Source organism: Cloeon dipterum, chromosome 1 (assembly GCF_949628265.1).
Source record: "Cloeon dipterum chromosome 1, ieCloDipt1.1, whole genome shotgun sequence".
NCBI lineage: Eukaryota > Metazoa > Arthropoda > Insecta > Ephemeroptera > Baetidae > Cloeon > Cloeon dipterum.
This window is the reverse complement of record NC_088786.1, coordinates 29,726,798-29,754,749: the sequence shown is the minus strand read 5'-3', so window position 1 is coordinate 29,754,749 and position 27,952 is coordinate 29,726,798. Positions and strand designations below refer to the sequence as shown.

General features: G+C 38.0%; 1 protein-coding gene across 5 annotated transcripts in view; it reads left to right on the top strand.

Annotated features, from left to right (window-relative positions):
* Positions 1 to 27,952, top strand: part of nab (NGFI-A-binding protein homolog) — a 50,106-nt gene that overhangs the window by 4,269 nt on the left and 17,885 nt on the right. For 4 of the 5 annotated variants that reach the window (XM_065490346.1, XM_065490338.1, XM_065490322.1 and 1 more), the window contains exons 1-4: positions 1,949 to 2,098; positions 3,134 to 3,504; positions 21,000 to 21,101; positions 23,953 to 24,090. In XM_065490346.1, the coding sequence (XP_065346418.1) occupies positions 3,282 to 3,504; positions 21,000 to 21,101; positions 23,953 to 24,090 (463 nt within the window). In that variant the 5' untranslated portion in view covers positions 1,949 to 2,098; positions 3,134 to 3,281. Of the gene's footprint in view, positions 1 to 1,948; positions 2,099 to 3,133; positions 3,505 to 20,999; positions 21,102 to 23,952; positions 24,091 to 27,952 lie in introns of those variants that run through there. The other variant, XM_065490330.1, reaches the window with a different exon arrangement.

Genomic DNA, 27,952 nt, shown 5'->3' with positions numbered 1-27,952 from the left:
GCTCATAATTTCAAAATTAAAAGAAATAGCCTGAATCACTTTTTTTAATTTTGAACAATGAAGAAGATTAAATTATGCCCTACTTCAAGTTGAAAAATACCGGTCCGTTGGCTCGCATAAGACTAGAAGATTCACGACAAGAGGAGATGATGGAGCATTTCAGGGATCTATATTACATTAATGGCTCCACTATACGTCAGAGATGGCAAAAGGTGTTTTTTTTTTCAAATTGGTCTTATAGCTCAACGAGCTGAGAGGACTTGCCACTTGCTGGTTTTCGCAAATGTCTGGCGTTTCAATAAAAGACCTCGGTGCGGGAAGGCGAAAAGATGGCCACATTGGTCCCAAGCTCCTCTGCGGCCACACGGGCCTCATTATGGTATCCACTCGGCGGTGTAATTGATACCCGGAGATCTCATGTATCACAAGGGATGTGCTGTGCAACAGTTAAAAAAATACTGTGTTACAAATTTTGTGTGATAATAAAATAATATTTCATCATATTTCTAAATTATTAAGTTGAAATTAAATGCAGCCTCCTGAGTGTATTAACAATTAAGCTTTTTATTTTCCGTATTTCTGCAGAAATTTCCTGCTTTACGAGTTTTGGATAGCCTCATGTGCTTTTCCTTCTTCACTTGTTTGCCGAAATTAATAAATTTTGTTTAAATTTTAATTCTTAAATAGAACATTTCCTATGCCATCCTAACTTAATTATTAGATTCTAAATAATTTTATTGTGGACCAGCAGAGCACCTTTGCCGTCCCCTAAACCAGACAGAAATACAAAAATTATTAATTGAAAAAATAGAAATTCAGTCGGCTCACAGCAAATGCAACGCAAAAAATTGTGATCATTTTTATTTAAAAGCATTGTATTAGAGATAGAAAAAATGACAAACAATTTATTCAATTCGCCTTTCATTGGAAATGAAAAGGACCTTCTTAAATATGAAGAGCAAATTTCATTCATTTTCATCCGACAAATCTGTGTGGTCCCTATATTCGTTTTGCGTGAGAGATTTTATTTGAATATTCCGTTCTATAAAATTAATCAAGAGTACAGCGCAGACAAGCTTCTTGCAAAGGAAATGTTTTGAATAAAATAGAGTCGCAAGCGTCATCTATGGGTAGCCAAGTAAAGGGTTCGCAAGGGGTGAGCTAGAGGTCTGCACAACCCTTGCTCGCTGTTCGCAAGCGCACGCAACAGGCGGCACACAATATTGCAGCTGCCACTACCGGTTACCGAAATGGAAAACCGTCTCTATTTAATAACCGGCGCTCAACGACTCAAGCAGACAGGAGAGGAAATCCCATTACTCATATATTTATGCCACAAGATACTGTGAATTCCGCGTAATGGCAATGCAGCCTCAGACAGCAAAATTCGCAATATTTTGTCCAGCAAATAGCGAACGGATCATTTTCCGATCATTTTCCGCTATTGAAATATAAGTAAAAGGATTTTCACCATATTAATTTTGTTAGACAAAAGAAAAGTAATTTTTGTATAAATTTGTTCAAATATTAGACAAAATCAATTGAAAGTTAACTGAACATCGCTGTCAGGAAAATTTTGCGCAAAAAAATAATATTTTAACAGAAAGAATTGCACTTTTAAATTGAATGCTCGTCATTTTCGCTATTTGCACTGCGGCCGCTGACTGATTTATGTGTCTAGGATAGGATTGCTTTTGTGTGTGCTGTGCACGGCGGGTCTCGCTTGCTACATCGCTCGAGCGTGTGTACAGCCTCAGCCAAAATAGAAGAAATCGGGGCCAGGGCGAAGCAAAAACGCAGTCAATACTCGCGCGCGTTTTTTGCGGGTAGCAAAAAAGCAAGGGAGCGGCGCGGGCACTGGCTGCCGGGCTGATGCGGGCGGGAGGTGGTGCCGCCCCCCTCGGAGGCCGCAGTGCCCCCACCCCGGGGCTCATACCCTCCCCGCCGCGGCCGAGGCTCAGTACCCAAGCACACCTGGGTCCGAGCGCACTCCGTTCTCAAGCCATTCAGCATCCAATCCGCCGAGCGAGTCGCGTAACTATACTACTTAGTGATGAGTGACCCCTGACCTCTGGCCGGTCATGTGACTCGTCCTAGAGTGAGTAGCAATCACCACCTTCCGCCCTGCCACCCCCGCTGGGATAGTCGTTCAGAGGGTACACAGCTCTTTTTAAAGCCGGGCAAGATAAAAATGTATCATTCTTATAGATGACACAATTAAACTTGTTGTGTGCTCGAAATGAAATTCATTTAATTTTTTTATAAATAACTTTTTTTTTTGATGTGACTGAAATTAAAACTTAAAATATTTTTGGGACTTATATTCGAGTGCTTGAATTGAGCAAAAACTAAAATTGTTATATAATTTTTATATTGCGTAAAAAAATTAAAAACAAAATAAATGAAGTCATTTAAAGTTGGCAAATTCATCTTGTTATATAGGTCCTATATAATTAAAATCGACCAAACTCTTTAACTGACCCATTTCTTGCTTGGATTCTGAATTATTTACGTGAGCCCTGGGAACTTGCATCATAATTAATGGCCTTACTCCTTCGGAGTATTTTGTGAGAAGTCTTTCACCCGGCAGGCAGACGCAGTAGCGTTATTGAGCAGCGTGGCACTAACTCAATCTCAATATCAAATAATGATTTAGCGAGTCCGATATGCTATGAACCTACAAACAAACACGCTGAATGCTTTTAAATAACGCATGCTGAGATCATAAGCACCAATAATTTCTCACCAAACTTTATTGCTGCTCTTGCCGCGCGCCAGACTGCTATATTAGTATTCATGTCTTGTGAATGCTCATTCGGCTCATACTAAGTTCCTGTTCCAAGAACATTTATTTCACCCAAAACAAGTTTACGATTTCTATTTGACATTTATCGAGGCTTAAGCCTCCAAAGCGGAGAAAATTATTAATAAATATTAATTTTCACCTTGAAAAACTAGAAACATTTTCAACTTTCACCATCCCGAAATAGCATTAATTTCATTGTTGATTATGCCCTAGGGGCTTAAAAAGCTGCAGTCCAGTGCGAACTAATTTTTCCCTTCAATTGCTCATGCTCTTTTAAAACGAGTTGTTATTTTTCACAGTCGATAATCAGCTGCGAATATGTTCCAGACGCAAGACTTCTGCTGAGCGAGACGGAGCCCAACAACCACAGCCCCTTTGTACATATAAATACAAGTGCGAAATCGGGAGTGCGCGCGACATTGTAAAAAGTTTTCGTGTGATAGTGATGCGCGTCGCTGCTAGGATTGCGCAATAAATGTCGCTGCCCCACGCACCCCACCAGAGCGTCGAGGCCGTCGCCGGCCCCCTGAGACTCTCGCCCGCCCTGACCCCGAACCCACCCCTGAGCGTGTCCTCAACGACGGGCCCAATGCCGGTGCCCAGGCCCCAGGGCCATCGACCCGGCCCCCCGCAGGTCGCACTCGAAACAGCCGCAACGCCAGCCAACAAAATCGTCGGCAGGAATCTCAACGGCACCTGTAAGTACACACACTCACAATAAGTAGTAATATTTCATTTTGTCACATTCGCCTGCGGTTTGAAAACAAGCAGGATCTCCATTTGGTTGAATATTAAATTAAAATTGCAAGCCTGGTCGTGAATAATTTTAACTACTTTATTCTGCTTGACACATTCCAGCAGATATATTGGGTGAGGGTCGGCAATTTTCTTTTAATTCTATCAATTCAATAAATAATTACAAAAATGATATTAATTTTAAATTGAAATTTAATGAGATCGCACATTCCTTGTTAAAACAACTCCATGTTGAAACTGTTTGACTCTCTATTATGTGTATTACGTTAAAGCTAAAAAGAGGTGCTGAAGCTTGGCATTGTTAAACTAACGCCACACGAATCACATTGTGAAGAAAATTAAAAAACTTTGAAAGTATTGAAACCTCAAATCTTTTCTGTTAAATATTATTTTAAAATTTTTAATTTAATGTTAAGCTTTTTCAAATATCCTGCGAATATTTTATTGACTAAAAGTCAATTTCAATTCAGCGATTTTCAATAACAAAAAATATTTAAATAAGACTTTCTCCAGATTTATTTTTGTAAACATAATTAGCTTCTTCCTCCCCGCAAAAATGTTTGAATTAGCATGCTTTTAAAGATTTAAGAAATGTAAATCTACACGTCGTTTACATTAACTCTGCCTCATTAGAGTCATATGAAAATAAACTTTTTAAAATTAAATCCCACAGATCAGCGGCCTCTCCGAAATGGTGTGACTTTTATGTAAATCAGCTACAGTTTCTTGTTTATGTGTCTTTTCGTGATATTTTTTGGCGAGAAAGGCGAAAAAATCTCTTACAAATGTGTCCAATTGGCTGAAATTTATGAATTTACACACTCAGCACAACTAGCTATAAAAGTCGAGACTTGAGAAGTTATGACTGTGTCATCAGAGTGCCCAACAAAAATTGGGGGGATAGACTGAAAAGATACTTCAGTGTGTATTATATGGGATCGAAGAGAGCCAGTTTTTTGCCTTTAAAAGGCTCGTAATTATTTCCAATAGATTGGATCGTAAAACCTCGACGTTTTCCACAAATAAGTAAAAGCTGCAAATAAACCTAATCAACCAGTTTCAGACGCCTAATTTATTATATGGCAAACCACGAGACGACTCGTGTAAAGGCAGCTAGCTTGGTTTTAACTGTATTTTTGATCTGGATTGATTCCCTATTTAGGATAATTCAATTATATACGATTCTAATGTTCTCAGATACAATTATATTAATGCAGAAGCATCATTCAAATTTGATTATTACTTTAAATTTATGATTTTACTAACTTGCATTCTTGTTTAGAAAAGATTTATTAATTTTCATATCTTTATCCTCTTTCTTGGGTTCAAACGATAATTATTCTTCAATTAAAATCTTAATTTCTTATATTCAATCACGATCAAATATTGGCAGAGCGTGTTAATATTACCCCAGAATGAAATCAAATTTACGTTACAAATTTTTTAATCTTTTGCTGATATCCTTTTCATCTTGGATGCATAAGGACTTTTGAAACCTATGAAAACCAGTGACACTTGCTAACTGACCACATTTAAAATAAATATTAATGATCAGATTTTTAAAAATTCCTTCATAAAAAATCGTCTGCTTCGTGTTAACTATTTAGACGACTTATCTTTGGCATTTTTTGTCTCCAAAGCTTTGGCCGTAACCGTCGTCATTTTTTTCCTGTCTTGCCGGCCGTGAGCATCAAGCATTTATTTCATCTCATCATCTCGACTCCTCTTTTCCTCCTAACGTTCACTTCTCGTCTCCACGGACCTACATAGAGCAGCTTTTTTGCCGAGATCGCCATGTTGCATAAGCCGAACGAACCCTGGCGAAAAAACAAACGCTCGCTAGCATGCAAATGAACCCAGCTGCCGCTCGAAACAAAAGCGATGTGTGCAGCAAAAAACGCACCCTCGAGGAGTACGGGGGGTGCAACGATCTCCCCTCGCGCCAGCCGACCCGTCTAAGGAAAAAATTTGATTCGCTATTTGCGCCGAGAAAAAAATCGTGCACCAATGAAGGTGCTGCTGATCAAACCAATCCTCGTCGGATGCTGCACATTAAAAGCAAAAAACGCGACTGCATCATCCCCTCAGCCCTCAGAATCTCCCCTCAGAGGGTGAGTCATACTTGCAATCTAAAACAGAAGACTTTGGATTATACGTTAGACCACCGCATCTATTTTTTATTACATTAAAATAAAAACAAAAGTCCAACAAACCAAGGAAAATATAAAAAATGCATTTTCAAAAGACCATCATCTTATATAAAATCTTTTTAATTTTCCTTTTAAAATATTCACCATAAAAACAGGCTGTTTGTGGAGTCACAGCAAAATACTTGACCCTTTTAATAATTATTCTTTAACTAAAAAATCCGAAGACCGTAATTAAAAAAAACTTTCTAAAATATGAACAAAGTCTGCTATACTATAGTTCTGATACAAGTAATACTAGTGATAGATTTTATGTCATAATAGCTTTGGTCTGATGAACTCAATTCAAAGCGTTATAAATAGCAAGATATAATATTTATTATAGATTTTTCCTGGAGTTCATTCTAAAATTAGCTTGAGAATGTTAAAATAGAGGTGCAATTTACTTTATTACCACACCATAAAATGTTATTCTGGTAACAATTAAATAACCGTTATTGTCAGACTATTTCTAGAATGTTACTCTTGGAGCTATTTTTAGACAGTTTGGCTTTTTTAAACTTGTTTTCCCAATTCTATTAGCGCGAGCCACATTTGCGGGTTAATCATAAGCGGCCCACAGAAATATTACGCAGCCGCCTTGTACCTGTATATAGAGGGTCAGTAACTGTGAAATTTTTAGTAAGAAAAAACTGGTTGGAGCTGTCCCGTCAACGTTTTTTTATGGTTGTGGCTTTTTGCATGATTTTTTTTACCAATGGTCTCGCGTGTTTTGTAATATCCAATTGAGATTTTATACATTATAGATAAAAAAAATATGCAAAGTGATTTGCGAAACCTGTGCTTCTAAGTAGTATATAAGGCTTTTTTCGCACTCACATCAGACAGAATTTTGAGAAAAATTGAATTTAAACTCCTCTTGAATTTTTAAATGGAATTACGACTTTTCCTGTTTGGAATTCTGATTAATTTTCCGGTGATATTCAAGTCCTGATTTTATTAAATTATTTGATGATTAAATAATAATGTTTAACCCCCTCCTGTGTAAACACAACGATTGAAAAGTTCTAGTGACCGTGAGTCTCTGAGATATTTGCAAAGATCTCGCAAAAAATGTTTCCGAATCCTGTCCTTGATTCAGCAGCCAGAGAGATTTTGTGTCGCAAAAAGCAGAATAATAACGCATATTTTAATTACGCGGCAGTACATACATTATTCAAACAAATTGTTCAAATTAATGAGTAAAAAGTGAAAACCCAGAGGGCAAGAAACCTAAAACGTGATCTTTAACGGATAAAGGCGGGGCTTATATAAGCGTGTGTGTTGTGCTACCTTGGAACCTACAGAACGTTGGGCTAAATTTAAATGTGTATAACTGGTTCTCTAAAAATAGCCGAAAGGTCGCACTTACCTTTCCTTCTCTTCGATAGCACGTATAGCGAGAAAGTTGCGCGTAAGTGACGTCATCGGACCCTGACGGGCAAAAACGACTAATTTTAGCTTCACCGTTTTTTGCCCTGTCCGAGCGAAGCCAACTTTTTTTGCGACCGACTTTTTTTGCCTAACACTAACGCGTTCAGCCGCTGGCCAAGTGGCGAATTTCACACACGCAATTTTCGTGGTTGTACATGCACACACGTGCACCAGACAGCAGGTGAGGTGAAGTTGCATAATTGGCTTGTAATTATGACGATCATGCAGTCGTCTTAATGCAAGAATTTTCAACTCACTATGTATAATACACAGCTAGAGTTTTCCTGGCGTCTTTTTGTGACCCAATTTGCCATCAGGCCCTGCCACTTCGAATTTATTAGACGAGTGCGTTATATAACTTGCCGTATACGCGGAACTCCGCATGCTGGAGTAACAGAGGTTGGATCAAAATGAAACGCACGTGGGATCGGCGAGTAACCTGGTAGTTTTAATATGCAAATGATGCTGTTTTGAATTAAAATTTGCTGTCACCGTTAAGCAGGTATAATGCGCGTTTAACATTTTTTTAATGAATTAATATAGAATTATAAACGTAATGAAAATTTCAAGAAAAACTAATCAATCTCTTTGCAACCATTTAATAAAATTGAATTCCATTATTTCATTATCAACTATCGTTGATAACAAATAATTCAATCTCCATATTATTCTTTAAAACTGATTTTTAATGTGTTTGAGAAAAAAGATTTGTACATTAGACAATTTAACACTTTTGTGCGACCAGTCATGCAGAAATTTAACATTGTCAAAGAGACTATAATTAGTGGATCTATTGAAATTACTTTGCACAATTTTGAATTATTTCAATTTGCCGAATAATAATGGAAATAATATAATTTAATTTAGAGTAATTATAATTTCTTCTTAAAATCTTTACATTTTAATTGCAGTTGAATTGCTTCACTTTGACATCTTACATCTTAGTGGCATTTTTTCCCTGCAACTCCAAAAATATTTTGGCTCCTCGTGAAGTATTTTATTTTCATCCAAGCTGTCAATGTTTTTTGTCGTGTTGTTTCATCTGAAAGCGTGTCTGTTTATTGACTTTTGGACTCGCGTTGGTCCCTGCGGAACCCCCGACGGTTAAACTCCCACTTAGGGTTCAGAGATCTCTTTCGAGAGTTCGGCTATCTCTGTGCATTGCGGGCAAAAAATAGCTGAAAAAGTGCACATATCCATCTCACCCGAAGCGAGACCGAAAACAGTATACATGTGTGATTTTGGTGCATTCAAATGAGGACGTGAGAAACCTGCATGGCGCGGCGGTGGATTTTTTACAGGCAATCATTTCATCTCTACGCTAGCTGCAGTCTCGGCGGGCGGCAAAAAACAACGCCGCCGCATTCAGATTTTCGAGACCATTTTTTGTGCCGATGAGGCGAGCGCGTTTTTTGTCCTGCGCCAGATTGAAAGAATAGTTTGGATTTTGACCAGCACCTCGACCCTGATTTTTCCATTAAGGCTGCTGGGCCGCACGACGTCGACAGCCGTGTTTTTGCTCCGCTTTCTGATGCGGCTATCGGGCGTGTGTGTTGCTGCGCTCCTGCTCTTTTTTCTCTCTCTTGGCTTTGCCTCGGCCTCAGGCGCATTTTTGCTCCAAAGTACACACTGACTTTGAATTCTCTGATTGGTATCGTCTCGAATTATTGACGGGTGCTCTTGGCTCGTGATAGATGATTGTGCAGTGCGAGAGTGCGAATTGCGTCAGTGCTTGTGTCTGTGAAATGCGGCGTACGCTGCTTTCCCATGTGTTGGTGCTATCGTGAACACTGATCGGCTAATTCATTACATGTCAAGTCGTTTAAATACAGTGCCAACATTTTATAATTGTCATCAACTGTATTGTACGTTTATTTCACAGCTGATCTTCCTATTGTCTTTCAACCGATAAACTAATTCACAAAGAAATCTATGCCACAACACTGTTAGTCAATTTTAAATCCCAATTTGATTTTTTACTGACGCAATAGATCTCAGAAGAATTTCGAGCAAAATCTGTGAAGAAGTGTCGCTTTTCCTGACGCAACTGAAATATTTTTTGTGCACTCATAAGAGCAATTTCCCTCGAGGCAAGTAGCAGTAAAAATGTACTGTTCCACCGACGAGAGTAAAAAAATCGATGAAGATGATGCTTCATATTGCTTTTCTCATGATGGTGCAAGTAATAAACAAAGAGAAAAAATGAAAACAGTCCGTGGGAACAACGCCTTGATCACACCTAGCCACTTTTTTCGTGCGGAAAAACAAAAAGGTTCAAGAAGAGAAGCAGCATCTAGTAAAAACTGGTCCGAAAGCTCCAATTTTTTCTAATCCTGCTGCACCGCGCCCCAGGCCAAAGGTGTTCCCACGTTTGCATATAGTACGTTCGAGAGAGTGGTGAAAAACTTTTGTCTTTGCTGGGCAATTAAAAAAACTTCTCGGAGAATTTCCCATCCGATGCGAGTGTGGTTCGAAAAAGTGCTCGGATCACTCTGTTTTTTCGGAGCCACAAAAAGTCTCCGCTCATTTGCATACGGGGGAGCAGTGCGGCGGAGGGGTGCGCCGCGCGCCACCAGGATTAACCATGCAAATGCACCCCCTTTGATCTCTCAAGGAGCTTTTATTTATTCTTATTCAGCTTCCTAATCACCCTCTCGATTTTTTTTATTTTCCACAAAGAAAAATACATGCACATTGTAAAAAATCGATTATAAATAAAATATAAAAACGCATAAATTATTTCGTCAAATTTTTTAACAACATCTGGTTTGCCTTGGAATAAAATATACGTGTTTCTGTTTACTACCAATTTTCTCGATATTTTCTTTTGATTTCGTAATTTGTTCAAATATAATAAATTTATATCAATAGTTAGTTGTAATCATTGATATTTGCATCGAGTCTCAAGAAGGGTATGAAATATTTCATTTATTAGTAGATTTAACCGCACGCACTAGCACTAAAAATTATTGTTAGCTTATTTCTTGTCTCTCAAATAAAAAATAGAATGACTTTTATCAGGACTTTTGAGCAGGTCTTAAACCCACAAAACTTGTCCACAATCACATTATCTTTAACAGCGCAACATTATAGTGGAATACTCAACGTTTCTCGTCCACAGCGCCTCTAATTGAATTAGCATAACATATTAAACGAGTGTTGAGATTTCATCTCTCGGTTAAGTGTCTTGCAGGTGAATGGTTATACTCGTGATAATTACGTTAATTAAAAAACGGGCTTAATGTATTGATAATGTTCGTTTATGCATACATAATTTAAGTCAGGTCAGATACCTCATTTCGCCGCCTGTGGCTGCGAATGAGGTGTTCGCCGAATTTGTTAAAAAACACTCTGTTCATGAAAGTTGAGCGACAGTGCGGCCGCGATCAAATTAGTCTGTGAGCCAATGTATTTTGCGCTGGGCAGGTTTCTAAATCATCTAAAAACTACCCTCTCTAGTCAAATAATTTACCCTCTTAATTTTTAGAATGTTCGTAAGTGAAGGGAGCAGTTTAATATTTTTTTATTTCAGTATATCTCTTGGGCGTCAATTCCAAATTTATTTCTAAGTTTTGGGCTATTAATCTGAGTTAACCCTAGATTTCTAGGTTCTAAATAAATCTGCCATATTTTTTTCTTATTTAGGAGTTGGCACGCACGGCATGAGTATTGCTCAAATGTGACACTATCGATACATAAAATGAGCGGCTTTCACAGCGAAAACTGGTTTTACTGTGTCTTGAAGTGCGTATTTTGTGTCTAGCGAGAAATTGGAAATCAATCTAACTGCATTATTTATTTGTAATTAATTTACTTTAGCTCAGGTACGACAGCAATGTTTGAAAGTATACCTTGGATTTGTGCTAGGGAGTTAAATTTCGCAGTATTTTACACAAACATATTATAATTGGTATGATGGAAACAACATTTATGTTTTTTTTTGTGATGTCATGTATTCTAATTTTGAGTTTAGTCAAGTCTTGTCACGTTGTTTGCCTGAAATTCTGCCTGTTCTGCTCTTTTGTTGTGCCAAATGTTATATATTATGTTTTAAAAGCGCAGGTATTTGACTTTGCGAGTGAGAGTGTAAACATAAAGCCCTTAGAAATACTGCAGTGCTTGTTATATTTGTAAATAAGTATTAGTTTGACTTAAGGCCGTTTGTTAATTTCATTCAATTCGGTTTAAAATAAAGAGACAGCAAGTTTCTTCAACTTTACCCTTGTTCGCAGCATAATATGACAGTGTTCAATAGTTATTTTTCATGTTTGCATTTAGGCAGATCGTGCTAGTCCTCAAACCACTATTCCTGCATTTATTTTCTGCTAATAATGTTGATTTTGTAGGTGTGAATTAAAAACAATTTCTTCAAATTTAATCTTAAATAATAAAAACTCATTCAGCGTCATTTGAGAGTATTCTATCGCGTATTATAAAACAAAAAAAAAAACAGCAGAAATAACGATTTTTGACAACTTCTGACTTTCAAATGCATTATTTTATTTTATATTAATTGTGATTTTGAATACCTGCGCACACCAAAGAAGGTAAGTATATCGAAATTAGCAAATATAGAAGTGAAGCAATTAGTTACACAATCAAAAAATCTTAGTTTTCGGAGATTCAAACATCTCAATCTAGAATCGTCTTAATCTCGGTAGGAGGGAAAAGGGGTAAATGATCCGTCCATCTCTCAGCAGCTATTTTTTCCTCATCGAGCGATTTTTTGCTTGGCTGGATCGAAGCGGATGAGAGAGGCAGAGAGCAGATGATTATGCAAATCGCGAGGAATTCGCCGGCCGGTGATTCCCTCTAGCCGCTTGATTAATGGCTTTCTAAACAGCAAGCCGGTGTGAAATGCCTGTATACCTTTTGCATTCGATTTTGCGCGTATTTAATATGCAGAGGAACCCTTTCTTCTCGTAGCCGGATTATTTTCTTTGATATTTTTTTAATCGTTCCCACAACCAAAAAAGCATCTCGCCGGCAGCATCGCTGAGAAACAAAGCCGCCGAGAAGCAAGCGTACATACACATGCACGCGCAAAGTGGGGGGTTGAGAAAAAACAGCGTGAATACGTACGCACGCAATTTTTTGCACACGGGAGACGTCGCGTTAATAATGCCTGATCGACCAGCGACAATGGGCGTGTGCAAAAAACAAATATCAATCTCCTCAGCTGGCTCGGTATGAATTGGGTTTTGCGTTTGCACACACACACACACACGCAAGCATGCATAAGATCGTATCGCTTCTGTGCTGATCGCGAACTCATGAGAGTCTGTGCAGATTTTTGCTTTGTTGGTTCTCTAATTATGATTTCGAGATATCAGTTTGTACCATTCTGAGCACAGATTTTATTCATACATCAATGTCGAATGTACAGACCATTTAGTAATTATTCTAAACTTTGATTAAAAAATCCAAAGATTTTATTTACAAGTGGCGCACATACATGCTGAAGATGAACGCATCAATTTAATTTTAATGTCATTTCCTGGTGTTATCTATTCAAACAGGTACACGAAATTTCTATTTCTCTTTTCGTTTTTGCGCTCTGAAATTAGTGTATGCGGACGTTTTCAAAGATCGCTGATTCAATATTCTCTAGTAATGTATTTCGTTTTGGAGGTAACGTACTGCTGATGAGGCCAACGGGGCCGACACAGTCACTTTAGGGTACGAGAACGTGTCATATTAATTTCAATTTACAATATTTCGACTTAACTTGTTAGCCCTCCATGCCTGATTTTTGAGCCATTGTTAAATCGGTAGAATCTATTCTAATGTCTTTGAAAATTTTCTACGGAAATACTTTTGGAACCTGAAATTGATTAGTCATTTGCATTTTTGTGGTTTTCTAGATTTGGATGTTCTTCAAAGCGTAATTTTCGAAATTTTATTGCTCAAATAATTAATTGAAAGAATTACGAGACCTTAGTTAATTTTCAATCACTTGAAAATGAAGTCTTGATGCCTCGCATTTTATTATTTATTTTAATTTTCGTTCTTTTTAATTTAATGGCCACATCGATTATCAATTTTTATAGTTTTTTTTATCTGATTTTGACATTTATAGTTATCTCTTAGTTTAGCTTTTTTGGATGATTTTTTTGCTCTTAATGGAGATAAGATGGCTATAAAATGTATTCTTAAAAGCAAATAAAGCTGTAAATTGTAAAATCGTCAACCATAAAGATAAAGAACTTCGCCAATGGGGTCTTAAAACTGTTTAATTGCCTTCGATTTTACTGCCAAACTTTTTAACTAACCCTTAATCTAATTAATCACTTAGTCATTCGAAGTTATAAATTGTCATCTTCGTATATCGTACCGCCCATTTTAAAAGTGGTAGTTTGCAGTCCTGCGAAATGAAAGTTACCTGAACAACATGCAATTATCCTAAAATTTAATTAACTTTGAATGGATCGCTAGTTAAATTATTTAAATTTAGAGTGACGATATGCATAAATTAACAATATTATAACGATGTGCGAAACACGTAAACAAGAAACCAAATCGAGTTATATATTAACAACCCTATATGGGCGTGTGCAAAATGTATGAAGCATTAAAAACTTAATCTCCGCCACCATTAAGGACCAAATTTAGCTTCCCAAGATTAAAGCAGATTTCTTGCCTTGTTTTCATCTTTCTAGAAAAAGATTTTATTCCTAACAGTAGTGAGATAAGTGATGCATCCTCTACATTAAGAGACTATAAAGAATCAATGTTGAAAAACTCTGACGCTCTTTGCTGATGAAATCCGTGTCGTGATCTTTTCGCTACTGCACGTAATTAGTTTTTTGTTCGGATTACTTTTTATCAACACCTGTGTGTTTTTACCCGTCTCCCTGGGGAGATTTTTTCTAATTTTCTCACAGCAGCAGGTATTAAGACGCGAGGGGTGGAAGAAAGGGTGTCCGCGATAAATCACCGGGAATGTGACACGTCTGGTGAAATATTTTCATTGGCCTTTGATTAATACGTTAAACAGTTTGACACCGCGGCGTCATCCGCTGTGCATATTGACACTGCGCAATCCGCTGTTTTGCATCTCTGGGAAGACGCGCTCATCAGTATGCGCGGATTTAGGGGCGACACTTTCAAACCCACGTAAAAAATTGTTTGGTCTAAAGAGACATCTCAATCAGCACCTTTCGAACATAAGAGCGGCGGATAGTGCTATTTTACATGTGAGTTCATTTTTTTAACTTGGCTCCCGTCTTCCATCATCACTTAAGGAAACATAAAGGTGAGAATGTGGTGATAAACCACGTCGTACTGAGATTAAAACGTAATTTTGCTATTTTTTATAGCGCGAGTGTTGAAATTTAAAGTGATTTCTAAAAGTTTGAAGACAGCGGCGATTGAAAAAAGGTGATAAAACCTTAATGATCTGCGCCTATAAAATATTTAATTGATAAACCGAGTCCATAAAATGTAAATAATAAAATGCAAATTAAGACGTTGGCCAACGACTTCTGCTATAGTCATAAGAGCCATGAATTTATGTCGGAGGTGTATTAAAGCGAATAAAAATTGGCTCTCGATTGCACTATTTTAGCCTTGTTACGACCGTTTGCCGTGAAGTATCGGGCCGTCGTCATTAGCATTCTTAAATTTTTATGTCCCTTGTTTGGACTCTGGCGTGATTTCTTTTCCATTAAGTGGTATATCGACCTCGCGGGTTAATGCTATTCGCAGACGGTTTTTATGTCTCTTGTGATAGATGCGATTTTAAAATATTTGCATACGCTTCTATACATAACTCGCAAGCTGCAACCATTCCGGGGGTTTTTTTACTAATAAAAGATGGCAAAGCCATAAAAGCCACTAAAAGGTGTGCATATACTCTTTACCATGATATGTGTGTGGCCTGTCAGGCGTGCGCCGTATTCACAGGACTGAGAAAATGAAATCTTTATAGCACTTGTATATACTAGTCTGCTACTCAAGTGATGCAGAAATAAAGTAACGCCTCCCCAAAAAACTTATTGCCAAACCTGAAAAAGAATTAATGTTAAAGTGAAGTGACAAACGGGTTCTCGAGATACATCCAAGAAAATACTAACTGACAAGGAGCACTGCAATTGATGTAGTTCGAGAAGAGGGAATAAAGCTATGTGACTGTGCCTTAAAGTATGAATTGCATGACGTACATACTGGGTTCTTAAGATATGAAGGTTATTATGTTTCGACTCAATTAAAAAAAAATAAAAAATTATTATGTTTGTTTTTATTACAAGTCAAAAATTAAATGAAAATAAGGTGACAAAAATGGCAAAAGAGCTTGCAAAATATTGCAAAAACAATGAAAAATTTAATGATAATCTTGTGCAGCTCGGAGCCGGTAATCTAACAATAAGATCTCAATCTAAACAGAATTTAAGAGGGCCAGAAATGATTTGCAAAAATTTGGAAAAGTTCTAGATTTTATTGTTTGGACTTGTTCTGATGATTGAGTTTAAGGCCAAATATACCAAGATTTTCGAGGAAGTTGATTGATAAGTTCGTTTTTAAGATGGTAAAAGCACTGCCTCTCTACAGGATATCACGGTAAATTTTCAATCATATTTATCTATTAGCTTGCTCCTCTTTTGGTTACTGTACCTTTGAGCTTGCACAGCCCTCAAACAATCAGCCAACAATAAAAGAGTTAATATATTAGTTGTTGTTAGTGGTAGCTACGGGTCATTCCATATCTTTTGAAAGCATTAAGATAAAATATCAAAAATATACTGCTATTTTAAAATAAAAGCTGTGTACAATTGTTTCTCTCTTGAAGCACACGTTTCATGTCACTCAACGATTTTAATCTCGCAACAAATGCCAAAATGACAGACGCCTCGCGAGTAAATTGAATCAAATTAAGCACGAGAGCAGAACCGCTTAACGTCTGCAGCGGTCCATTTAAGCGACCCTATATGCCAGTCGCGCTGCAGAGTTGGCGAGGGGGTGACCGAAAGAAGTCGGTTGGGTCACAGCACATACACACACATTGCTGCATTTGCGTGCGGTGCATTAACCCAGATATTCCGCGTGTGTGGCTATTCCTGGGCCACACGCGCGCCCCGATGAGTGCATGTATGCACCCAGCAGCCAAACGGCCCGCCACACTATTTTTACAATTGCGTAAAGCGAGCAAGCAGCGCGAGTGCATCCACGAGCGCCAGTTGGCCAACCCTCTGCCCTCGTCTCTAAATAGTTAGTGCATAGCGGATGGTGCTGCGCGCACTTTTTACTGGCACGCGTCAAACGCCGACGTTGAAAGTCGCAGCTAAGAGAATGTCTAGAATATGATTCAGAATTCAGCATAATGTGTATCTAACTTTTATGAGCGAGGGTGTTGCAAGAAAGGGCATATTATACAGCATTCGTAAAAAGTCTATGTTATATTTTACTAACTCCTCTCGATAATTCTCTTCAGAATTAGCTGGAATTGTAACTTTTTCAAACATTACTTCAAAAAAAGTAGAAATAAGAAATTCTTCAGTAGGGCGTTTTTCAATAAAGGCTACTTTTCTGTTCATTCGGTATTTTGGTGCTGACTGTGGCTGACTCAATAAATCAATTCACTTTAAGTTGAGAAAATAGCCACATATTCCTTGCAATTCATGACTCGTTTATTGCATCCAGACTAGAATTCAAGCTTCAACAGCTAAATGCGTCCTAAATTTTAAAATTATGAGGAGGAACAAATTGTTCTACGCCTTTTTTTAATCGAAATCGAAAAAGGTAAATTTTTAATATTGGGATCATTTGATAATTGTACTCTTCACGGATATTTTCGAGATCTGCGTAACGCGATTTAATTTGTAAAACACGTCGATTCATTAGCACCACCACACGAAACGTTAGCCTTTCCTTGAATGTAAAAATACGCTACACATTTCAAGGAACACCTGCGAGGTAAAATTTATGACTTGATAAAGATAGATAAATCCGATTTTGAGTCTTTATGTTAACAAGGCAAGGTGCCTCTATATATATATAGGTCCTTGTGCATAATGATCAGGCTGCCATGTTTATTTTTACCTGGCAAATGTGGGTCACAAAATACTGCATAACACGCTTTTTGCACAAACCTCGAAATTTGCAAAAAGCTGATTTGTACGTAGCCAACCCAATGAATTCTCCACCTACCTTTCGCTTTTGACAGGTTAAGGTTCGAGAGGACAAAAATAACTAAAAATGGAGAGGGAAAACGTGTCCTGCAATTTCGAACCAGATAGGCGGCCAACCTTTTTACTTAAGTGACCAATCTGTACCCCCTCTCACAATGGAGACTAAATATACCGAAATGGTGTGAAGGCAACTTAAGCAGTTAATGAAAATTTATATGATTGGGATTTCATTCAATGTCGAGTTATTTTTAACAGAGCCATATTTATTTCGTAGTATCCGTTCACACACGCCTTGACCTTCACCAAGTTTTGTTATGCTTGCATGCAACAGATGAATATTACATTTCGTTGTCTAAATTTAGCTTGAAACTACCAGCTGGTCTGATTTTTTTTCGATTGGTGGTGTTGCAACTCGTACCTTAATTAATCGAAAGGGCGCTGTGTTTATTTTTATTTCTCCCAATCTAGAAAGCTTTACAAATTAAAAATCTTTCTTGGTGGTTGTGTTGCCTGTAATATTTCCATTCCAATTAAATGAAGCTTCCTCGATGTCATCAAGCTCTTTATTTTACCGTATTTCTATAGAAATGTCTTGCTCAACTCTATTCGGCTGCTGCTTGCAGCCCTGATTCATGTGAGCTTCCATTCCCGTCTTGGGGCTTGGGGGTTATCCTTGGCCCATGAATAAGGGCTGCAAGCAGCAGTTGAAATTATTTGTAGAAATATGGTAAAATAAATAGCTCGATATACATCGAGGAAGCTACATTTAACTTCAACTGAAAAATCCTAACACCATCGTGTGCCTCTTCCTTCATTAGTAGCTATCAATAATTATGTATGTAAATTAAAATATATATATATATATATATATGAAAAATGTGAAATCGTGAAACTAATGCTCGCCTGGAGGTTTAAACGGTAAAATTTTCTGGAGAAGATCAATAAAATTTTAGCTAATAGGAATAATTTTATATGTCGTAAAGAAACTCGTGGCGTCTTTTGATTAGGAGAGCGTGTGTGCCATGTCGATAAAATGCCCATATAAATCAGTACACAACTCTCGCTGCGCTCCATTCTCATGCAAAAGGCGAGGAAAAGGCTTGCATACATTTCCCATTGTGAGATCGGCGCGCCACGCGAATTAACCAAGGGTGAAAAATCAGAAGGGGTGCGTGCGTTGAAAAAACTGGGAGGGCAAGCAACCACGCTCACCTTTTTTACATTCACATATACTCGATTCAGCACATACTCGATTTCTTTTTGTGCTGACGAATACACGCGCGCACCTTTGATTGAATAGCAAGCGCGTTTATCGAAAATTCATTCGGATGATTCAAAGATTGTCGATCTGATCAACTGGCATCAGTGAAATTAGCATTTAAAATTAAAAGAGCTTAAACTGATTTCACATTGAATTTGAGCTGTACATGTCTCGGGCTCTTTGCACCGAAAACATACCGTCAGTTGGGATTAAGTATATATAGCAAATTATCGGTGGATTCATCTGGTCTGTGCTCACAGACCTGTTTTAGGTCATTTTATTTGTAAGAATTTATTAATATTCAGTAAAAAATTCCTGCAAAAAAAGGTTAAAAACTGTGCTGATTCTCTTTTCAAAGTGGAAGTATTAATTTTAGTATAGTAAATTTACTCCTTGATTTAAATAAAAGAAAAAAGAAATAATTATTTATTAATAGTTTTTATCTCATTATTTTGGATGGTTTACGAGAAGCACGGAACATTGTCTTTCTTTTTGGCGTCCGTTAATAATTAAATATATTTTGGAATAAAAGCCATTTTTAGATATACATGCGATATATTTTATTCTAATTATCTATAAAAATCGGCGCAAACTTATGCAAAGAAAGGGAATAAAATTAAACGTGCAAAATATCTTTCATTGCATCTCATATATCAATCACTACTTGGAACCAATTAAGACGAGTATATAGATGATAACATCTTGAAATTGCAAATTAAAGAAATTAACAGCAGTTTGAATGATAGTTTTATGGTCACATTTTCGTGTATGGGTGACATGGAAACACTTTAATGCGCCGTGCCATAAAATTCAAAGTCCGTATGCAGGGAACATTGTTAGGCGGGTTTATATTCTGGTTTATAGCTTTCGCGGTGGTCCCTCGACGACTGAAGACTATAGGAGACCGATGAAAGCAAATCAGTTCAATATTTTGCCAGCTGCACCACAGACGCAAACCACTCGGCAAACGCGTAAGAGGGAGACGAATGTCTGCGCGAGCATGGTCTTGATTTAAAAGGTTGATGTATGCAAACTCGCCCGCTCACTTTGAAGTGAAGCGCTGCTTGTCTAATGAGAAGACGGCGACAGGCTAATTAAATCAACGCGCTTAAACCATTTACTGCCATTAACGTGGAGGTTATAACAAAATCGCCCAGCTTTAAATGCTGAAAGGGGGTACAGAGTATTTTTTTCGCTGCTGAAATTAAGTGCTTTGACTTCTTACTGAAATCGTGCTCTGAAGTAATACTAAAAGCTGTTGTGAAAGAGATTTTTTTCTATAGCCTCTGCGGAACGATCAAGGGAGCGATAAAAATATTATCACCTTAGTTTTCTTGTTGATCAATAGAATTCCAGCATTATAGTAACTTGAAACTGCGGCTAGTTACGAATTATGCTCCACCGCATAAGTCAAAACCGCAGAAAATTACTTTTGAAATCTTTTTCTAGCAAATTGATACCTTGTTTCAATCAGTTAGAATGAATCCAATTTGTTATCTAGTTGCGTCGTATGTGTTTATATTTTCATGATGTTAACAGGGTAAGGGTAGAGATTGGCTGGCTATTCAACATCTCATCTCGTTTATGACTGTAAAAATACTTATTATCCAAAAATTTTCATCTCGCTTCAGCCTATATTCTTTCATGCATATTAAATGTTCTCGTCAAACTTTAAAAGCATGACTTTATTGCTTTATGTTTTAAGAGTAAATGAGTGAATAATTTCAGACGCATTCTGTCTCTTTCCTATCAGTTCTTGAGTGTTTTCTACACTTTCGCATGTTCTTGTTTTTTTTTACGTCGATCCGATTCTTTAAGTATGTGGAAATTCACAAACCGGCTGCAAATCAACTGAAAACTCTGTGAGCCTCTTCCCACGTAATTAGCTTAAGTAGTAGTTCACCGCCGACTTGTATTATGCATTATGATAGTAGTTTGCCCAAAGGAACACGCATAATTAACCACTCCTTAGTGTCAACCATTTCCAGTAATTGCAAATTAATTTCTTAACATTTTCTTTCGGTCGAGGATTAAATTCCGCAATTTTAACAGCGTTTGCTGATTGAATGCAGTCAATTAGCTTTTTTCTCCAATGCCGCAAGTCTGTCAAGCACGCCCAGAGATTCAGAATTTAAATAATTGGATCAGCATTTTTTCACGGAGCATGTTCATGCAGATATTGGTATTTAAATAACGGTTGTTAAATACTGATTTGTATCGTTTGCTCAGCTACCCGTAAATACACACACATTTTTAGCTTAAAGTAATTTTTTTAATCGGATTGAAAAGGGCGTTAGGTAGATGTACTGAGTGCAATTAATTACTACCAATTCGCTCGAGAGTGACTATGTGCCATGTGACTAATTGGTTAAGTAGAATATTTTTTAAATGTCTGCGAGACTAATGAGTGTTTGTGTTTTTGTTGACAGTGGTGATGACATCGGCGCCTGCAAACGAGGCAGAGTTGCAGCTGTATCGAGTGATGCAGAGGGCCAGTCTTCTCGCCTACTATGACACACTGCTTGAGATGGGTAAGTCCAAAAAGAAACTATTTTTATCAATCGCGGCCACTCTTCTTGCCGCGGCCATTCAATTTGGCGAAAAAGCGATGCAAATACTGAGATAGCAAAAACTGAAGAGGAGCCCTTAGCCGCATAAATCAATACATCGCGCTTTAATCCAGCACAGTGACGGGTCGCGAAACTCAATTCGGTTTGTGATTTATTACTTCTATTTAGTTCGTGGCTGACCGTGAACGATGAAATGGTTTTATGTCCCTCTCGCGATTATTTAGTTGCGTTCCTACGAGCAAATTCTCATTAGCAGTTTCCTAAATCGAGCGCGGCAGTTGCAAAATATAAATTATTTTAACACGCATTTACGTTTTGCTGTGATGTTTGAAAGGTCCACGATTAATAATATCGAACCGGTTCTTGGTCAGATTTTTTACTAGAATCCGTAATGTGCGGTGGCAGAAATGAGGTATTTTAAATTGCATGCAAAAAAGCAGTCTACCCTATATATGCATACCTGTAGGTAATTAATCATTTAAAAAAGGAATCGATAATGCATTTAAACCCATCATACATAAAAATAATATCTGATGGCCTGATATCTGCACTTGGAATTCAATCAGCTACTACAAGACTTTTGACTCTTACGATTTTTTTAGTTAATAATAGAGTTCATAATTTTTATCATTTGCAAGTTGCTTTTGGGTAATTTTTCTGTCAAACCAGTTTAAAAAAAACACTTTCAAACTGTTACGAGAGAGGTTAAATTATTTTATATTGATTGTACACATCAATTTAAAATAGGACTTTAGGCTCTTTTATTGCACATCACTTATATCCCTTTTAACGCTGGAATGATTCTCTTCTTCGCGCAGTTTCGTTTAGATACCAATCACGGTACTTGCAAAGCTCTTAACTGCCGACAACCCTCGTATCAATTCCAGAACACACCAACTAAGGACGCATTTGCATAAAACAAGGAGCGAATACTTTTTGTTTATTTCGCAACTCCAATTCGCATTTTTAAATGGTAATCAGTTGTACTGGTTTCTTGGTCAATTTGTCCCAGCTGGCCATGCGAGCTGTGTTCTCGAAAAGGCCGTCTCAATTTACTTCCTAAAATAACCACTTTTCACAAGTAGACAAAAACACAATATACGGGCTTGTTATGAAAAAGTTTAAAGTATTTTTAGTCGTGGCGCCTATGGCAAAAAGATTGGCCGGTTCATTTTAATTAAACCAGTACCAGTTAGCTATGTTGTTGAAAAGTAAATGCAGAGTCTGATCAACTTTCCCATGAACCGGTAAAAAAGATTTTACATGAATCATTAGTGTGCCCGCACAGTCAGCGAAGTAGAGTTGAGCGTTCGAGTTTTATTTAGCCAGTGATGCAATCGGATCATGCTTGACTCGCGTTATTTTTAGTCGTTCTTACACAATTTCATAAAAAATTTACGGCTCGCTCTCCAGAAGCTGCAGGTGATGTAAAAAACTTGTCTTTCTTAACGCCTTTCACTTTTTTTGTCGTTCGCTTGGGTCACTAGTGGCACAAAAAACAGCTAACTTGTTAGAGCAAGCTTGCACATAAACCAAGAAGTGTTGATTAATATTTGATATGAAATTGGGAGTAGATTTATTGGGTCAAAAGCTATATTCTTCGTGTTTTTAACTTAAACTTTCGTGGTCGCAGAGTACCTGTTTATCTTTTTTATCTGCTGGAGACATACGAATTTATTGAGAAAGCCCCACTTTGATCAGTTCGGCAGAGCCGGTTTTTCATCCCACTTGAGTGCATGTTTCGTTTTGTTTGCGAGAGATGAAGGGCTTGGACCCTTGAAATTCGATTTAAGCTTGATGTTTCAATTTATTTATAGCCTAAAATGAGGTGCGAATTGAAGTGTTAAAGTGGCCGCTCCTAAATTTAGTGTATCAGAGTTAAGTGAGTGTTTTCAATCTTTTTGGCTGTCTTGTTTCTCCATTGCGCCATTCAATATATTGAACGTATCCTAATATAATATCGCTATACACGGATGTAGCGCAGGTTGCCTACCCATCCAGTGAAAACACCACAAACAGCTGCAATGAAGCAGGCTGGAAGGAAAAATGTTATTTAAAAAGTCTCGCAGCAAACGTAGCAATTAATAAGATACAAACAACGCATTTCAAATGGCTTTTTCTACAGAGTTTTTCGCAAACGAATTAAAAAATTGTGAAGTATCTTCAAATCTCTCTATAAAATGAAAATCTATTAAATGAAATCAAAATTTGTAATACACGGAATATCATTGAGTATAAGAACACGTTCTTGGTTTTTGTCTAGGATATCAATTTTAGGACAAAATGTTTGGTGCAATAAAAGATACTCAAATGATTTTAATTATAGAGCCAGAAAATTGATTGAACACTCTTTGGTGTACTACAACGCACATAATTATAATTTCAATTTTTTGTACTTGGCAGCATGGAATAGAATAGAATTATAATATATTGTTAAAATTTAGTAAAATAATAATGGTACACATCGCCACAAACTTCATCACAAAATTAACACTAACAGTGGACAGTAGTGTCTTAATGGAATTGATTTACTTGTTGTACATATCAAAACGTGGTAACCATGAAAAACATAACAGTTTGACGCCTACCATGTCCTATTATTTGTCATTGCATGTGTGTAATAGTTTGCTTTTTAAATCGTATATTATATATATAAAGTTTGAAGAAATTTACTATACATAATAGGAGTGTCAGGAATATATGTCAATCAATGTCAAAAATACAAAAAGGTCTGCAGAACAGCAAAAAATAATTTTTGAGAAAAATAGATACATCAATTTTTAAAAACTGTTTTAATTTTTCTGTTGCGCAGGAGGTGATGATGTGCAGCAGCTGTGTGAAGCCGGCGAGGAGGAATTTCTCGAAATCATGGCCCTAGTGGGCATGGCCTCGAAGCCCTTGCACGTCCGCCGGCTGCAGAAAGCCTTACAGGAGTGGGTCAACAACCCTGGTGAGTCATACCGAGAGTCCCTTTTGTTTTCTACAATTCTCTACTGCAAAATGCACAACTTTGGTTTAGGACAAAATGATTTAAATAAACAAAGAACGCAAAATTCAGACGTGGCGTGTAACACATCGTTAGCCAGTCGAAAGGATGGCCAGTAATTTTCCTGGAAATCAGGAGCCTGTTATATTTATTCTGCACGACCTTGGTGGTTTAGCCCGGACTAATGTCTTGGCAAATGTGGTTTTTGCTCCGAGTGCGGTATGCTGCGTTTGAAACGGGATTTCGCACCCTAGGGCAATAAAATTTCTAATTTGGTCCCGCCGCACGGCGGTCTTTGTTGCCGCTGCTGCAGAGAAAAAGCAGCAGCTGCGAAACGCAGTCGTCGCGAGCTGCCCGGCGGACGGGCAAAAAGCGGGCGATGCTGCATTTTCGGGCTGCGCACGAGAGCGTCGCGATTGTGTCGCCGGCGTCCGCGTGCAAATTCAAGCGGCGAACAAAGTAGGACCTACCCCAGGAGCGCGCAGGTTGACTTTTCTCTGCTGCTCGCGCTCTGTGGCCTGTGCCGTCGAGTGCGAGGCTGCGACGAGTCCAAGAAAAGATCAATACACACGGCTCCGCCAGTAAGACCAAAAAGTCGCCGACACTCGTTTGCTCGCGACAAGCGCACGCGCCTCGTGCGTGCCACTGTTTTTGCCCACTTCACTGGATACCTCGGCAAAATCAGCCGCAAATTTGTGAAATCCCAGCCGAGAAACTTCGCATTCTCTGCGCTGGCGACAGCGAAATGCGGAATGAGTGGCCGTACCCATGCACATAAAAATACTGTGCTGGTCTCGCAGCCAAAAGTTTGGCCGAGACCGACCGACCGCGGGCAGCAGTGGACAAAAAGTAATTCAAAGCTCGAGATTGTCACATAGCAACCCCAGCCTTTGCTTTTTCTCGCCTCGTGCAGCGTCGAGATTGCTGGAAATTATTATCCTACGAGACATTACGCGCCAAGACGTGCAGATATTGTGCAAAAGTCCTTTTTGGTGGGCAGCCAGAAAAATTTTGCATGAGATCCTTAGATTTTTTGCTCTCCTTGTGAATTACTCTTTGAAAAAGGCGAAAATCGTTCTTATCGCTAGCGTCAAAAAGTAAAGACACTTTTGTCTTTTATGCTCAGAAAGGAAAAAAATTGGTGTTAGATATTTGGAAATAAAATTGAGCTCGAGTTGCTTCTGTGTGTAAATGATGAAAAAGGCTTGTCAATCATTTGAAAATGTTTAATTTTTCTTACAAAAAGATAATTAATTGAAGTTTGTTGCATTATCCATAGTAAAAGCGGAATAACACGACTTGTTCATGCGGTAAAGGGTTGTTAATAACTCAACCAGTTTCGTAGTTTTAAAGTGCGGAATATATTGCGTAATACAGTGAAATCATTTTGACCCCACAATTTTCACCAATAATGGTGAAGACTTGTATGTATTTATTTTTTCTCAAAAATATCAAGTTCAAAATATCGGGGAGGAGTTAAATGTAACAAGCAAGTGTTTCAATTTTTTTCACACTATGTTTTTTGTTTGGTCTTCACTGATGCTCTATTCCATCAGTATATACCTTTAAATTTATTTCGACCCAAATTGCCAACCTACATTTTCCAGAAGATATTAAAAAAAACACATTAACTCTCCATTCTCATTTACATCTCAAGGCTTTTTTACTTCCCTACAAGTTTCCTCGTTTAACGACTTCTTTTCTTCTTCCTTGATGATTTCTTCATTATATGAGAAATAAAAAATTCTTTGGACGTGAACGTCAATGAGGTCTGTTTTTTTCAATGAAACATGCTACGAAATATAAATGAAAATTTTCTTACAACAATTTAAATTTGTTTTTGAGAAAATAAAAATCGAATAAAGGCCTAAATCTGATCTTTGGCTCGGCAGTCAGTTGGGGTGTTTGACCCACGAGTGCGCGCGGATAAACAGAAAGACGTAGCGCTCAGTGCGCGACATGTACAGAGAGTGGCATTAATTCGGGTGTGTGCTGTGCACCCGCCAGATCTATTTCCAACCCCAAGGCTCACGCGCGCGGAGACTCGTGGCAAAAAACGCTGCCGAGCTCGGACCGGACGCCTCATGACCAAGGCAATACTAATTGCACTGGCCGCGGCAGCTCTGATTGCCGGGGCTCACCAATATTTTCGCACTTAGCCGCGACAAAAAATCGGCTGCGGTACTTCTTTTCCTGCGGCCTGCGCATCGCGTTTCTCTCATTGCCGCCGCCAACGAAACCACAAATGAAGAGACTATTTGCAGAACACGCCACAGACTCGATTTATCTTGAAATTTTTCGTGCATTAGTTTCAAGTTTGTTTTCTCGTTTCTGTCTTTGTAATTTATATTTTAAATCAGCAAACGGTTATTCCGTATGTAATTTTTCAAAACGATTCGACTGAAAGCAACTGCTTATATGCGCTATGGTATGACCTTAAAACCCTGCCTCTTCTAAAAATCCGACACTGGAATTTATGCTGCATAATTTTCTCATTAAAATTCTGTAGCTCTAATTTTCTATCGGCATTCCTCAGCAGTTTAGAGGAAACTGCTGGTTCAACATTTTATGCAAATGAGCTTGCTGCGGAGGTCTCCAAAAAGATGCCAAATGTAATGATTTCATGCTCAAATAGGTGTATTTGTAATCGAAATTGCAAACAAGCATTTTAATATATTCTTCCTGAAAAGCGAGTAACGTGCGTGCTTTTTGTCTGGCGAGGCCACTTTTTGCCGCTAAACTGCTTCTTAGGCAAGGCGAGATAAAAGTAATTAGACCTGTTTTCTCCGCAAATTTGCTATCCGGTAATTGCCTCTGTGAAATAAAAAAATGCTAGTCGAGGATGCAGAATTTCGTGATCGTAATCGATCCGTGCTTAAATTTTAATTATAAAGTCGTTACTTAAAAAATATGATTGGTCCAGTTTTTTCAATCGTGTTTAAGCTGTACCTCAAAGAACTGCCTACCCATTTGTAAGATATTTAGGGCAAGCGAGTGCTTTTAATGCTTTTTTTTAATTTTATCTTCGACAGAACAGATAATCAATTTAAAATTAATTGGCGTATTTATATTCATCAAATTATACGCTTAAGTTATGGTTTGTTATGGCTGGCAGGCACAGGAACTACTTAGTCTCAAAAGAGCACAAATGGAAACATTGTGCATGATATCTAGACTTATCAAATCATATGAAAACATTCTACCACTCGAATAATTGATCAAAAGCACGAGCAAAGTTTTTTTTTTTGCATCAATTTTCGTAAGCCATTCGTTTCCTCGGCCAAGCAACGAGGGTAAACTTAGGGACACCGCGTGAAATTAAATTTGCCAAAACTACCATTTGGCACTGCGCATTTTAGACGCACTTGCAAAACCCTAGAGAAAGATCAGTAACCAAACAACTCGCGCGCCGGTTGGTTCCCTCCGTGCACGTGCTATAATTAGCCGTCACTGCCTCAATAACGGGGACCCTCGGCAAGCAGTTTCGATGCAGCCACAGCCAGGGAGAGAGCCGCCTTGAGTCCCCCTTGCGAGTTTTTTTGCCCATCGGACCATACCATGCAGCAGCAAAGGTGATTGGGTTAGACACTCGGCAACACGCTCTTCCGATTAATAAATCTCAATCTAGCCACCGAAGCACACAACACAACTTGTGGAACCTGTTTTGCCCTAATTTTCGTCTCAGAGAAACCCAAAACATTCTTAATTAGGAAGAAAATTGGGCGGATTTTTACGGACTTACTCCAGAGTGGCATTCCTTTTAAATGGCTTCTATATCATATAGAAATGTTATCTCTCTCCATAGTTTAATAGTTTTAATAAATAA